Here is a 12,946-nt window from a genome sequence, read left to right on the forward strand (position 1 = left end):
CTGCCTCAGCCTCCCGAGTAGCTGGGACTACAGGCATGCGCCACCACACTCGGCTAATTTTTTGTATGTTTAGTAGAGATGGGGTTTCACCATGTTGACCAGGATGGTCTCGATCTCTTGACCTTGTGATCCACCCACCTCAGCCTCTCAAAGTGCTGGGATTATAGGCATGAGCCACCACGCCCAGCCAACTCTTAAGAGGTTTGCAGTCCCCATTCCTTATAGCCAGCCATAGAGATCTTTCCCTGAAACAGGAAACACTGGGCAGCAGAGTTTCTCATCCCATTCCAGGTAGACAACCACACCCCCAAACACTCCTCTCCATAACTGAAGGTCAGAGGGTGAAGGGAATAGTCTCTGCTCTCTGTGACCAGGACCTCTCCTCCTTCCTTTCCAGCACCATTCCCGCTCTCAAGCGCCTGAGTCTGGGCCTTGTCTACTTGGTGGTTTACACTCTGCTCAGCCCCCACATAACAGAAGACTATCTCCTCACCGAAGACTATGACGTGAGTGTCTCCTAAAGTAGCAGCAGCATGACTGCACCAGAGCTAGAAAATGGACAGGCAAGGATCCCTATAGATAGCAGAGAAGTAGGAAATATCATCTACAAATGCATATTGGTTTTGCTCTAGATCGGTGAGTTGGTGTCAATGCCAGCCAGGCCGGGACACGTTCATCAGCCAGCACTGAATGAACCTTCGCGGGCACAGGGCTGTGCCAGGTGCACATTTAGCACCCCTTGCCTTCTCTAGGAGCCGCTCCTAGCTTCGCCTTATCACATCCATGTGACCCCTCAGAGCACAGCAGCTTCTGATTCTCCAGCCTATTTTCTTTTCTTGACTGATAAATTTGGGCATTTCTAGGGAATTCAGAGAAACCAAGGGAAGAGGGGAAGTACTGGAAAGGCTTGAAAGAGATCAGTAATTCTGGGCAGGTTTCTCTCCTTAAATTAAAATCCAGTGTGCGCCCCTCCGTACTTAACATTACAGATGCTCATTTCAAAAACTTTGCCAACAAAGGCAAACAGTAGAGAAGTTAAACAGTGCTGCCCTTGGGACTCTCCAAGGGAAAGGTGAATGGATATTCTCCAGGCCCCCAGCTTACTCCCCTCTGCCTGTTGTGAAGGCAATCAGGCCAGACTCTTGGGGGCATCTGGCAGCAGGACTTAGGCAGATATGAAGTAGCCAGCCGCAAGTGTGAAAAGGAAGTGCTAGGAGAAACGGCCTTGTCATGCGGTATCCCTAATGCACTGTGCTTTCTTCTCCCAAGAACCACCCCTTCTGGTTCCGCTGCATGTACATGCTGATCTGGGGCAAGTTTGTGCTGTACAAATACGTCACCTGTTGGCTGGTCACAGTAAGTAGAAAAGTTGAAACAGGGTCCTATTTAGACAAGCCGTGGGGGCCGGTGTGGGGAGTGGCAGGAGCCCTAACTGACCTATTCCCTCTCAGGAAGGAGTATGCATTTTGACGGGGCTGGGCTTCAATGGCTTTGAAGAAAAGGGCAAGGCAAAGTGGGATGCCTGTGCCAACATGAAGGTGTGGCTCTTTGAAACAAACCCCCGCTTCACTGGCACCATTGCCTCTTTCAACATCAACACCAACGCCTGGGTGTCCCGGTGAGCTGCTGGAGGGGAGCCTGGACCCTGGTTCCTTCCTTCCAGTCTTCCCAGATTGAAGGGCAGAGGTGTACCATGTCACCCCTATGCACCTTTCCCACCTGGGCAGAACCCTGTCACTCACCTACACTGACTTTGACCCCCACCCCTGCTCCCCTCCCCCAAACTATTCCTCTTATTTGAAAAAAAGGCAGGATATAAAAGTGCCTTGTGCCCTGAGTGTTACTCCAGCTCTGCCACTGGACTTGCATCCTCCACGGCCCTGTTTATAAACAGCTTTACTTGTTTGTCCCCACCACTAGAGTGTGGGCAGCTTGAGGGGAGTCTGGTTCACCACTGAGCTGAGCATCAGCACTGTCACTGCCGCTGAACCAAGTGGCTCCTGCTTCCAGCTTCGCCTTGCGTCTGCCTTCCATCTCTAAAATTAATCAGTCAGCACTGCCTCCTGTACCCCTGGGGGGCTACATCTGGGAGCCCACCAGCACTCCACTCTGATCCTCAGGGTGTGAGGACCCAGGGGCAGGTGGCAGGATGCAAGAACCAGTGAGTTTGAGGGTCGCCCCACCCGCCCTTTTCTCCAGCTACTTCTTCAAACGACTCAAGTTCCTTGGAAATAAAGAACTCTCTCAGGGTCTCTCATTGCTATTCCTGGCCCTCTGGCACGGCCTGCACTCAGGATACCTGGTCTGCTTCCAGATGGAATTCCTCATTGTTATTGTGGAAAGACAGGTAGGCCTCCAGGGTGGGGGTGAAGGGGAATCTGAGGGACAAGATGCTGATGAGCTTCTCCTCCCTCCCCAGGCTGCCAGGCTCATTCAAGAGAGCCCCACCCTGAGCAACCTGGCCGCCATTACTGTCCTGCAGCCCTTCTACTACTTGGTGCAACAGACCATCCACTGGCTTTTTATGGGTTACTCCATGACTGCCTTCTGCCTCTTCACGTGGGACAAATGGCTTAAGGCAAGTGAAGGCCTGCTTGTGAGGTTGGGAGGGTCTGACTGCAACCTTGGGCAGCGAGGGATGCTCCAGGCCTGCCTACCTCAGTGGCCTCTCTCTCCACAGGTATATAAATCCATCTATTTCCTTGGTCACATCTTCTTCTTAAGCCTACTATTCATATTGCCTTATGCTCACAAAGCAATGGTGCCAAGGAAAGAGAAGTTGAAGAAGATGGAATAATCCATTTCCCTGGTAAGTAAATACAGCTAAGCTACTACCAGGTTACAGAATAGAGCAACAGACTGGAAAAAATAGTATTAGGCATTTGGGTGCATTACAAGGATTAGCCTGGCTACTAAGGGACACAGTAGGGGCACTGACTACTGTGGTTTATTGAAGCATGCTAGGACACACCTGGAAAGGCTACAGACCAGGAACTGGGGGAGTAACTAACCAGCCTTCCACCCACATCTTGTCTTGCAGGTGGCCTATGCAGGACTGGTGCAGAAACTACTTGTCTCCCTTTCATAGCACTCCTTCGCCCGCGGGCACAGAGAACGGAAAAGCCAGGGAGGTGGAAGATCTGATGCTTCCAGCTGTGCCTCTGCTGCCAGCCAAGTCTTCATTTGGGGCCAAAGGGGAAACTATTTTTTTGGAAACAGAGTCTCGCTCTTTCGCCCAGGCTGGAGTGCAGTGGCATGATCTCAGCTCACCGCAACCTCCACCTCCCGGGTTCAAGCGATTTTCCTGCCTCAGCCTCCCAAGTATCTGGGAATACAGGCGCACCACCATGCCCAGCTACTTTTCGTATTTTCAGTAGAAACGGGGTTTCACCATGTTGGCCAGGCTGCTCGAACTCCTGACCTCAAGTGATCTGCCCACCTCAGCCTCCCAAAGTGCTGGGATTACAGGCGTGAGCCACGGCGCCTGGCCCAAAGGGGAAACTCTTGTGGGAGGAGCAGAGGGACCCACATCTCCCCTCTGGCTCCCCCATGCACGGTTGCCTTATCTCTCCCCCTCTAGCCAGGAATCTGTTGTGTTTTTCTTCTGCCAATTTACGATTGTATATGTGCCGCTACCGCCACCTCCCCCATGGGGGGGTGGAGAGGGGTGCAAGGCCCTGCCTGCTCCACTTTTTCTACCTTGAAACTGTATTAGATAAAATCACTTCTGTTTGTTCAGTTTTTCACCACCAGCATTCCTGACTGCTCTTTCACAGTTCTTCTCCATCCCCGCCATGGCTGATAATCAGGGTTCTCTCCTTCAGAGCAAAGCAATCTAGGAGCTAAAGCCTGCCTTCAAAGCATGGAACCAAACTGCTAACTGTGTAACCTCATGTCTGTCCCTAAAGTCCCAGGGGAACAAACAGTTTTACACCATTAGATACTTTAGGAACCCCCCGAAACAACAAGGTTTGCAAGAGCAGTATTCATAGGATAAACAAATAGCAAATGTACAGCCTTGGCTCCCCAAACTCCACAGTCTCAGTGCAGAAAGATCATCTTCCAGCAGTCAGCTCAGACCAGGGGCCAAGGATGTGACATCAACAGTTTCTGGTTTCAGAACAGGTTCTACTACTGTCAAATGACCCCCCATACTTCCTCAAAGGCTGTGGTAAGTTTTGCACAGGTGAGGGCAGCAGAAAGAGGATAGTTGCTGATGGACACCATCTTCTCTGTATACTCCACGCTGACCTAAGGAGAGAACAGTTTTGTCAGCCAACTCTCACTCAGCAGCTGTTCAGCCCTTCCTTGGGGCAGGAAAACTACGGCTAACCTAATGTTTCAGCTGTGCTGTGTAATATCAAATTCCTACAAAGGATGAAGAAGGTCCTAACTGTGACTATCACAAATATGGCAGCAGTCCTCTGGATGCATCCTGGGGCAGGGTACGGAACTGTCATGTGTCTTCTAGCTCATTGTAAGCACTATTAAAATGCCTATTGCTCTGGGAATTCTTAAGTTCAGCTCTACCAAGAATCTCAGGGTTGGGCCCAGACCTTACCTTACCATGGGCAAAGGCCCCCACGACAAAAACAATAGGATCACTGCTGGGCACTAGTTCACGCACATCACTGACAACCGGGATGGAAAAAGAAGTGCCAACTTTCATACATCCAACTGGAAAGTGATCTGATACTGGATTCTTAATTACCTAAAGTAAAAAAGAGAAAAGTCAGCCTCAGAAACATTCCCAGAACCAACCTTGAACTAGTAGATTTCAATACCTCACCTTCAAAAGCTTCTGGGGGCCATCAGCGGCTCGAACACTGAGCTTGTGTAAAAGCTGAACTAGAAAGGGGAAAAAGCATTCAGAGCTAGATGGAGACCACAGTCCTTCCGTCCAGTCATCGAACAAGGAAAACCCCATAGGTAAGATGGGTTCCCTGTGTGCTTTATATCCAGACTGGACTCCTGAAATGGCAGGAACAAACAGCTGCCAAGCATATGGCTAGCTGTACAATGATAGGTTCAGACTCCCATTTTCACTCAGCAGGGAAGCTACTGCAAGAACAGGAGAGTGGAGTTTCCACAAACAAAAATAATAGGAGTCCTTGTCCTAGTATTAATCATGTCCTCCCATCTCCTCCCTTAAAAAAAATCCCACATATAGTTCTCCCTTTTCCTCTTCCTCCCTCCTTCCCTACCTCCAAGTTCATTCTGAACTTTGTTCTAAGGCTTCTTACCCATGAGGCCACAAAAGCGATCAAAGGTTCTGGGAATTCGGGTCTGGGGGTTCACTTCAATTAGAACATTCTTCTGTGTGTGGATATAAACCTGCAGCAAGCCAGCTCGGTTCAGGGGACTATCCATCAGCATCAGCAAGCTCTGACCAAAGCAGAAACCAAGGCATGGTTAAGGCTGAAGAGACCCTTCCATACAGAGACTCAAACAGTTGTGAGCGTTGTCCCTGGAGTTACCTGGTGGGCGATGTCTGGCCGCACTTCCCCGGGGTCCCGTCCATTCTTCAACAATATAGACTTGTGCTTGTCACAGTTGAGTAGCTCATATGTCTTCCCTACCTGAACAGGGAACATGACCAAAGAACAGCATAAGCTTCTGTTACCTGGCCCTGTGATTCTTGAAGTGTGGTACCCAAACCACCAGCAGCAGTTGCACCCGGAAACTTGTTAGGCAAATTCTCAGGCCCACTCTAGATCTACTAAACCAGAAACACTGGAGGTGGGGCCCAGCAAGTCCTTCAGGAGATTACTGTGCAGCTATATTTGCACTCCCCAGTAAATGGTCTTAGAGAGAAACAGGAGGAAGGGCACAACCTGTGACTTCACATTATCTACAAATACACTGGATTTACTTTTAAAACCTGTGGCTGTTAGGCAAAGCTAATGAGACATCCTGGAACCAAGCAGGAGTTAGTAGTTAGTGAGCAAGGCTGAATACTGTGTTTATCACAGAAGCAGTATGTATGTACTGTCCAAAATATAGTCACTACCCTCAGTTTGCTTACATCAAACACGCACTAAGTGAAGAGCTGCAAATCTGAACAGGAAGAAGTGTGAAAATTCTAATGATGCAGGAGGCAATTTAATAAAAAAAAAAACTCTTGGAAGTAAAATGAAGAGGGGTTACTCCCAGTTTTAAGATTGGCATGAGGGTGGGACATGGTGGCTCACACCTGTAATACCAGCACTTTAGGAGGCTGAGGCAGGCAGATCACTTAAGGTCAGGAGTTCAAGACCAGCCTGGGCAACATGGTGAAACCCCGTCTATACTAACAAATACAAAAACTAGCTGGGCATGGTGGCACACGCCTGTAGTCTCAGCTACTTGGGAGGCTGAGGTAGAAGAATGGCTTGAGCCCCGGAGACGGAGGAGACTGCACGACTGCAATCCAGCCTGGGTGACAGAGCAAGACCCTGCCTCAAAAAAAAAAAAGCCTGGGTGCACTGGCTCACGCCTGTAATCCCAGCACTTTGGGAGGCCAAGGCGGACAGATCACGAGATCAGGAGATCGAGACCACAGTGGCTAACATAGTGAAACCCCGTCTCTACTAAAAAAAAATACAAAAATATTAGCCTGGCCTGATGCTGGCGTGCGCCTATACTCCCAGCTACTCAGGAGGCTAAGGCAGGAGAATCGCTTGAATCCGGGAGGTGGAGGTTGCAGTTAACCGATATCGCGCCACTCCACTCCATCCTAGGCGACAGAGCGAGATTCCGTCTCAAAAAAAAAAGAAAGAAAATGAGTACTACCATCCCAGGATATCAAATCAACAGACAGCCAACCAAGCCACCTTTCTCCAAAAGCATTTTTTACCCCTTTCTGCTTTCTCCATCCACTCTGAGTCCCTCACCCTCATTCCACGGAGTCCCAACTTGCGATTTGCTAGTTCTCCACTTCCTTCCCCAAACTACCTTGACTGTCTCCAGACTGGCCCCTTCCAGCACCACAATAAGCCTACGGCCTCCGATCTTGTTTCCTGCCCCGACTCGGGGCCGCTTGGGGGCCACAGCATCCCAGTCCTCTGCCTGCTCCCCACCGCTTCGTTCACGAGGCTTGAATCCACCACTGGGCGCGGCCATCTTGCAACCAGACCGGAAGTTGCGCTAGCGCTCGTAAAGGAGAACCCCGCGGCTTTTAATCACAAATTTCCTTCCGGCTGCCATTTTGAAAGTGGGCTTGGAAATGGCGATGACTTGCTGTCTTGCGCTGCCCTCCCTGGGAGGGCAGCCTTCCAGAAAGGGGCGGGACTTCCGGATGCGCGATTCCTGTGCGCGAAGTTCGGGTCCGTAGTGGGCTCAGGGGGAGGGTTTCGAAGGGAGCGCACTTCCGGTGCCCTTTCTTTCACCAGCATTACGGGTCCGAGCCCTCGTGTGAAGGGTGCAGTACCTAAGCTGGAGTCGGGTAGAGGCGGGCCGGCACCCCCTTCTCACTTCTGGTGCCGCCAGCCTCAAGATTAGACATGGCCCAGAACTTGAAGGACTTGGCGGGACGGCTGCCCGCCGGGCCGCGGGGCATGGGCACCGCGCTGAAGCTGCTGCTAGGGGCTGGCGCCGTGGCCTATGGTGTCCGCGAATCCGTGTTCACCGGTGAGCAACCTCCGCCCGCTCGCCGGACCCTTCTAGTCCCTCCCGCAAACCCCTTGCCGTGTCTTACCCGGTCCCCGCGCCCCACCGGAGTCTAGCACTTACTCTGAGCAGCGGCCTGGCCTGATCACCTCCCCTCTCCCCACAGTGGAAGGCGGGCACCGAGCCATCTTCTTCAATCGGATCGGTGGAGTGCAGCAGGACACTATCCTGGCCGAGGGCCTTCACTTCAGGTAATGGCGGCCAGAGCTGACTGACCCTGACCTTTCACCTTTGACGCCGACCCAGCAGTGGCTATAGTCGGACGTGCAACGGGATTCAGCGCTGCTCTTTTCCCTCCTCATCCCCGCTCCCAGGACAGTGGGCGCTGCGCGAGCCTCCAGCAGTACATAAACTGTTGCTTTCCAGAGGGACAAGAGAATCTCTCCTTGTCTGTGGTCATGGGGAGGAGCAGGCCAAAAAGCACGTGGTGAGGGAAAACCGGGCAAAGCTAGCGAAACTGCGGTCTCTTTTTTTTTCTCCCCCCCACCACCCGCCCCTTGAGAGGGAGTCTTGCTCCATCGCCCAGGCTGGAGTGCAGTAGCGCAATCTCTGCTCACTGCAGCCTCCGCCTCCTGGGTTCAAGTGATTCTCCTGCCTCAGCCTCACTAGTAGGTGGGATTACAGGTGCCCACCATCACGCCCGGCTAATTTTTGTATTTTAGTAGAGATGGGGTTTCACTGCGTAGGTCAAGCTGGTCTCGAGCTCCTGACCTCAAATGATCTGCCCGCCTCGGCCTCCCAAAGTGCTGGGATTACAGGCGTGAGCCACTGCGGCCTCTTAATACCTATTCCTGCCTCCTCCAGGATCCCCTGGTTCCAGTACCCCATTATCTATGACATTCGGGCCAGACCTCGAAAAATCTCCTCCCCCACAGGCTCCAAAGGTAGGTCAGAGCACTTGGTAATCACATGGCAGGTGGGATGATCAAAGAATTATATCTGCTGTTACATACACTAGTACACTCTGTTCTGGAGAAGTTTGTCTCCACTCTTGACTAGTTCACCTGTTCTCCTTCTAGACCATACATAGAAGCTGTGCTTTGAGTTCCCCAGACCTCTTCCTCCTTCACACACACACACACACACACACACACACACCCACTGAGTTAGGTAGCTCACTAGTAGCCTGTGATGTACTTCTTTGTACTATACCTAGTGTGGGTCACTTATTCATTTACTAGACTGGGCGCTGGGAATAAAAGATTCTTAGAACACACTCTTGTCCCCCAAATCCTTAGAGGAAACATGATTATGGTACCGTATGAAAGCACCCACTTTAGAGGTTGCACAGAGTACAGAGGGGAAAAGAGGGGTCAGCTCTGCTAGTGATGGGGTTGCAGTTCAAGGATTCACAGTAGATGAAGATGCAGTTCACCTGTGCTGTGTCACATCTTCCTTGTCAACCTGATGGACTCTCCTCCCCCTAGGGTGGTGCCAGGCTGTACATCATTGCACAGGGCATAGAGGGAGGCACATGGAGGAGAGAGTGCTTGGGAAAGGGTGTGTGGCCTTGACCAGCCACTGCTGACCTCAATCTCAGACCTGCAGATGGTGAATATCTCCCTGCGTGTGCTGTCTCGACCCAATGCTCAGGAGCTTCCTAGCATGTACCAGCGCCTAGGGCTAGACTACGAGGAACGAGTGTTGCCGTCCATTGTCAACGAGGTGCTCAAGAGTGTGGTGGCCAAGTTCAATGCCTCACAGCTGATCACCCAGCGTGCCCAGGTCTGACTTCCACCACTGTCTGCATGGTGTCAGCCTTTCCCTCCTAGGTCCAGGGTATTGGGAATTAGGAGAGGCAGCTTAGTAGAAAAGGATTGTCACCCTACTGCCATTTCCACCTAAAAGCCGTGCTAATTGCCACTGTGAAATAAGGAGAGCCAGCGTTAGAACTCTGTAGCACTCCGTGTTAGGAAGCATGGAGGGAAATGGCCAAGTCTTGGCTTTTCCTGCCTCTCTTTCAGCAGAGAGGCTTATGTTACAGGTTTGCCCGACAGGAAGCTAATGCAATTCGTATTGTATTGGGGAGAGTGAAGGATTAGGGGTCACTGTGAGCTGGAGCAGTCCTGTCATCTCTCTAAGGTGTCTCATTTGTTGCATGAGAAGATTGAATCAAGTCCCTTCCAACTCAGATGTTGTGGTAAGGCACTGAAGAAGGGTTGATGAGTGTTCTGCCATGCTCAGGGGACCCGGTGTTCAGAGGATCACACAACACAACCTTCCTTTCAGTTCTCCAGCACCCTCAAACCACCCTGCCCTTTCCCTCCTCACTCTTCCCCCCAGGTATCCCTGCTGATCCGCCGGGAGCTGACAGAGAGGGCCAAGGATTTCAGCCTCATCCTGGATGATGTAGCCATCACAGAACTGAGCTTTAGCCGAGAGTACACAGCTGCTGTAGAAGCTAAACAAGTCGGTGAGTCACAAGAGCAGTGGGGCGAGGGCTTCCGAGGTGCAGGAGGAGGAAAGACTCCATGAAGGGGGCTCCTGAGCCAGGACTGGGTCCACCTGACTCTCTCCCACCACAGCCCAGCAGGAGGCCCAGCGGGCCCAGTTCTTGGTAGAAAAAGCGAAGCAGGAACAGCGGCAGAAGATCGTGCAGGCCGAGGGTGAGGCCGAGGCTGCCAAGATGATATCTTTCTGCTGGAGAGATCTCAGCCCAGCCCATAGGGCACCTGCGTTCTCCATCCTCCTTCATGGGCAGGCTGATGAGACTAAGGCGAATGCGACTCCGTGCCCTCCAGCCCTTGGCTCCTTCTTGGGGGTGGGGACTGTAGATGAGATCTGAAATCTTGGTGGGGGTAGCCGAGGCCTGACTCCCCACTGTAAGGCCAGATCAATAGCATTGCTGGCCTTGCCTTCATTTCTGCTGCTGCCCCCAGTTCCTGGCAGCAGCCTACAGGGAGGCCCACAGGTGGGGTCCAAGGTAGGGCTGGGCACAAGTCACCTGAGCGCAACCTTGGATCTGACAGCCCAGAGGAGGACTGCAGCAAGGGAGTGTGGTAAGGATGGGGCCAGGGATTGAGGCCTGCCCTTGTGTGAACCTTAACTCTACTCACCTTGGAGAAGCTCTGAGCAAGAACCCTGGCTACATCAAACTTCGCAAGATCCGGGCAGCCCAGAATATCTCCAAGACGGTGAGTGTGTCAGCCCAGCATCTCTGACGGGGCTGCCTTGTGAGAGAAAGTGCTTTCAGTTAAGGCACATTGAAGTGAGGAAATTCGAATCTTGCTTATTCGGGTTTCTACTCAGATTGGCTTCTCTGGCCGGGTGCCGTGGCTTATGCCTGTAATCCCAGCACTTTGGGAGGCCAAGGCCGGCAGATCACCTGAGGTCAGGAGTACAAGACCTCCCTGGCCAACATGGTGAAACCCCATCTCTACTAAAAGTACGCAAAAAAAAATGAGCCAGGCGTGGTGGCATGCAGCTATAATCCCAGCTAGCTACTCAGGAGGCTGTGGCAGGAGAATCACTTGAACCTGGGAGGCAGAGGTTGTAGTGAGCTGAGATGGTGCCACTGTACTCCAGCCTCAGCGACAGGGCAAGACTGTCTTTAAAAAAAAAAAAAAAAAAAAAAAATTGGCTTCTCTGCATCTTTTCCCCTCATCAAGAACGATTCCTCTGGGCTCCCTAACCTTTTGTTCTTGCCCCTTTTATGGTGCTAATGATCATAGCAGCTGCTCACTGCTCTGGATCCCTGAATAAGAGCAGAAACCATGTCTTACTCATTGCTGTATCCCTGCCCCAGCCCACATGTGTTCCATTAAGTGGCTACTGAATTGCAGAGGCCAGAATTGAGGCCTTTGCTTAATGTAAGCATCTGTCTTATTTCCCGCCCTGTAGATCGCCACATCACAGAATCGCATCTATCTCACTGCTGACAACCTTGTGCTGAATCTACAGGATGAAAGTTTCACCCGGTGAGAGATGCGACACAGTGGGGCGTCACAAGGAACGTGGGACTTGAGTGGTTGCTTGGGCTCTGGAGCCTGCTACAGCTGTTCATATGGCCCTGAGAGACTCTGAACCAAAATTAGAAAAGGAGGTGGTTGGCAGTTTTTATCTTGCATCTCATAGGATTGAGTTTATGAGATCAAACAGGATTATTCACATAAGAAGCACTTTAATTGTAAAGTTTTTACCTAACCGAGAAGTGATGAAAGATGGTACTCAGTTTTCTTACTCAAGAGCCCTAAAACTGCTCAGGTGCATGGAGGGATGTTAGGGAAGGAGACGAAAAATAGCAGTGGCCATGAGAACCCGCCGCCTGGTTTCATGAGCCCGAGATTCCTGGCCGCCAGCCCTGTTTGTCTTTTCTCCTGGGAGCAAAGGAGGGTTCAAAGCTGTGTGGGGCCTGAAGCTGTCAATTAACATGTGCATTTCTCTTCTCTGTTTCCTGTTCATCTGGTGATCTGGCACCACAGAGGAAGGTAAGTTGTTGCTGCATCCTTGTTCCTGTGGGGTCCTGCAGGCCACCTTCTCCCAACACCTGCTTTCTACCCCGCTGCCTTTCCCACCTCCCCACAGACAAACCCTCAGTGGGGCAGGAGGGTCGTGGAGGGAATGGCCTAGCGTCCTGCCTCTCACATTTATGTCCACTAATAATGTCATCATCTGTCTTTCCTACAGTGACAGCCTCATCAAGGGTAAGAAATGAACCTAGTCACCGAGAACTCCATCCCCAGAGGAAGTGGATCTGCTTCTCCTGTTTTTGAGGAGCCAGCCTGGGGTCCAGCACAGCCCTACCCCACCCCAGTATCATGCGATGGTCCCCCGCACCCGTCCCCCAAACCCCTCTTGATTAAGGAAGACTGAAGACCACCCCCTTTTCTGGGAAATTACTTTCCTCCTCCCTGTGTCGGCCGGGGATGTTGGGACAGTGTGTGATTTCTCAGTGATTTCCTACAGTGTTGTTCCCTCCCTCAAGGCTGGGAGGAGATAACCACCAACCCAGGAATTCTCAATAAATTTTTATTACTTAAGCTCAAGTCAAGGCTTCACATGTTCATGAGCAGCACGCATGCGCAGTTACATAGGTACGGCTGGGGCTGTCTTTGTGTCTGCCAGCAGAGGGCGCAAAAGACTCTGGCTGGGGCAGCTAAGGGGAAGCAGGGCCTGGGGTCTAGAGGCCCAGCTGCGCTCTTCACCCCACCTTCCATTTCTCTCACATCGCCCATTTTTTTAGGGCTGGAGCAGCTGTGGCTTTGCTGAGCCAGATTAAAAATCCGATGACCCCAACAGGAGCTGCTTCCTTGGTAGCAGGGTTCCATGTGGCTCTGGGGAGCCTGCCTGTGCCTGTGGA

General features: G+C 51.7%; 3 protein-coding genes and 1 non-coding gene across 6 annotated transcripts in view; 3 read left to right on the forward strand and 1 right to left on the reverse strand.

Annotated features, from left to right (window-relative positions):
• Window positions 1-3,746, forward strand: part of LPCAT3 (lysophosphatidylcholine acyltransferase 3) — a 44,462-nt gene extending 40,716 nt beyond the window's left edge. For both annotated transcript variants that reach the window (XM_017517006.2, XM_017517007.1), the window contains 7 exons: window positions 398-506; window positions 1,270-1,356; window positions 1,452-1,618; window positions 2,200-2,347; window positions 2,420-2,578; window positions 2,681-2,809; window positions 3,041-3,746. In XM_017517006.2, the coding sequence (XP_017372495.1) occupies window positions 398-506; window positions 1,270-1,356; window positions 1,452-1,618; window positions 2,200-2,347; window positions 2,420-2,578; window positions 2,681-2,797 (787 nt within the window). In that variant the 3' untranslated portion in view covers window positions 2,798-2,809; window positions 3,041-3,746. The remainder of the gene's footprint in view (window positions 1-397; window positions 507-1,269; window positions 1,357-1,451; window positions 1,619-2,199; window positions 2,348-2,419; window positions 2,579-2,680; window positions 2,810-3,040) is intronic.
• A 180-nt stretch (window positions 3,747-3,926) lies between these two features.
• EMG1 (EMG1 N1-specific pseudouridine methyltransferase) lies at window positions 3,927-7,127 on the reverse strand. Of its 2 annotated transcripts, XM_017517010.2 has the most exons (6): window positions 6,934-7,127; window positions 5,478-5,579; window positions 5,244-5,385; window positions 4,790-4,848; window positions 4,562-4,711; window positions 3,927-4,251 (listed from the first exon to the last, which is right to left on the reverse strand). In XM_017517010.2, exons 1-6 carry the CDS (start codon window positions 7,099-7,101, stop codon window positions 4,138-4,140), a joined length of 735 nt encoding a protein of 244 aa, XP_017372499.1. In that variant the 5' UTR covers window positions 7,102-7,127; the 3' UTR covers window positions 3,927-4,137. The 2 variants fall into 2 exon arrangements, with proteins under 2 accessions (XP_017372499.1, XP_017372501.1); XM_017517012.2 differs by lacking the exon at window positions 4,562-4,711 and having other exon boundaries at window positions 3,971-4,251.
• Window positions 7,128-7,324: 197 nt separating this feature from the next.
• PHB2 (prohibitin 2) lies at window positions 7,325-12,629 on the forward strand. The gene is made up of 10 exons (XM_017517009.2): window positions 7,325-7,608; window positions 7,754-7,838; window positions 8,452-8,531; window positions 9,188-9,372; window positions 9,931-10,060; window positions 10,173-10,276; window positions 10,704-10,781; window positions 11,488-11,564; window positions 12,069-12,074; window positions 12,274-12,629. Exons 1-10 carry the CDS (start codon window positions 7,482-7,484, stop codon window positions 12,299-12,301), a joined length of 900 nt encoding a protein of 299 aa, XP_017372498.1. The 5' UTR covers window positions 7,325-7,481; the 3' UTR covers window positions 12,302-12,629.
• On the forward strand, window positions 10,346-10,615 carry LOC119469275. The gene has a single exon (XR_005198080.1). It is a non-coding gene; the product is annotated as a small nucleolar RNA U89 (small nucleolar RNA).
• Window positions 12,630-12,946: the final 317 nt, after the last annotated feature.

Source organism: Cebus imitator, unplaced genomic scaffold (genome assembly GCF_001604975.1).
Source record: "Cebus imitator isolate Cc_AM_T3 unplaced genomic scaffold, Cebus_imitator-1.0 Scaffold614, whole genome shotgun sequence".
NCBI classification, from domain to species: domain Eukaryota; kingdom Metazoa; phylum Chordata; class Mammalia; order Primates; family Cebidae; genus Cebus; species Cebus imitator.

Excerpts from the sequence above, each read along its gene's own strand:
- PHB2 (XM_017517009.2), top strand. The coding sequence starts at position 7,482 with ATGGCCCAGAACTTGAAGGACTTGGCGGGACGGCTGCCCGCCGGGCCG. Across the intron at positions 7,609-7,753 it reads CCGCGAATCCGTGTTCACCG|TGGAAGGCGGGCACCGAGCC; the intron begins GTGAGCAACCTC and ends CTCTCCCCACAG. Across the intron at positions 9,373-9,930 it reads TGATCACCCAGCGTGCCCAG|GTATCCCTGCTGATCCGCCG; the intron begins GTCTGACTTCCA and ends TCTTCCCCCCAG.
- EMG1 (XM_017517010.2), bottom strand. The coding sequence starts at position 7,101 with ATGGCCGCGCCCAGTGGTGGATTCAAGCCTCGTGAACGAAGCGGTGGG. Across the intron at positions 4,849-5,243 it reads TCGCTTTTGTGGCCTCATGG|TTCAGCTTTTACACAAGCTC; the intron begins GTAAGAAGCCTT and ends TCCCCTTTCTAG. Across the intron at positions 4,252-4,561 it reads GGGCCTTTGCCCATGGTAAG|GTCAGCGTGGAGTATACAGA; the intron begins GTAAGGTCTGGG and ends TTCTCTCCTTAG.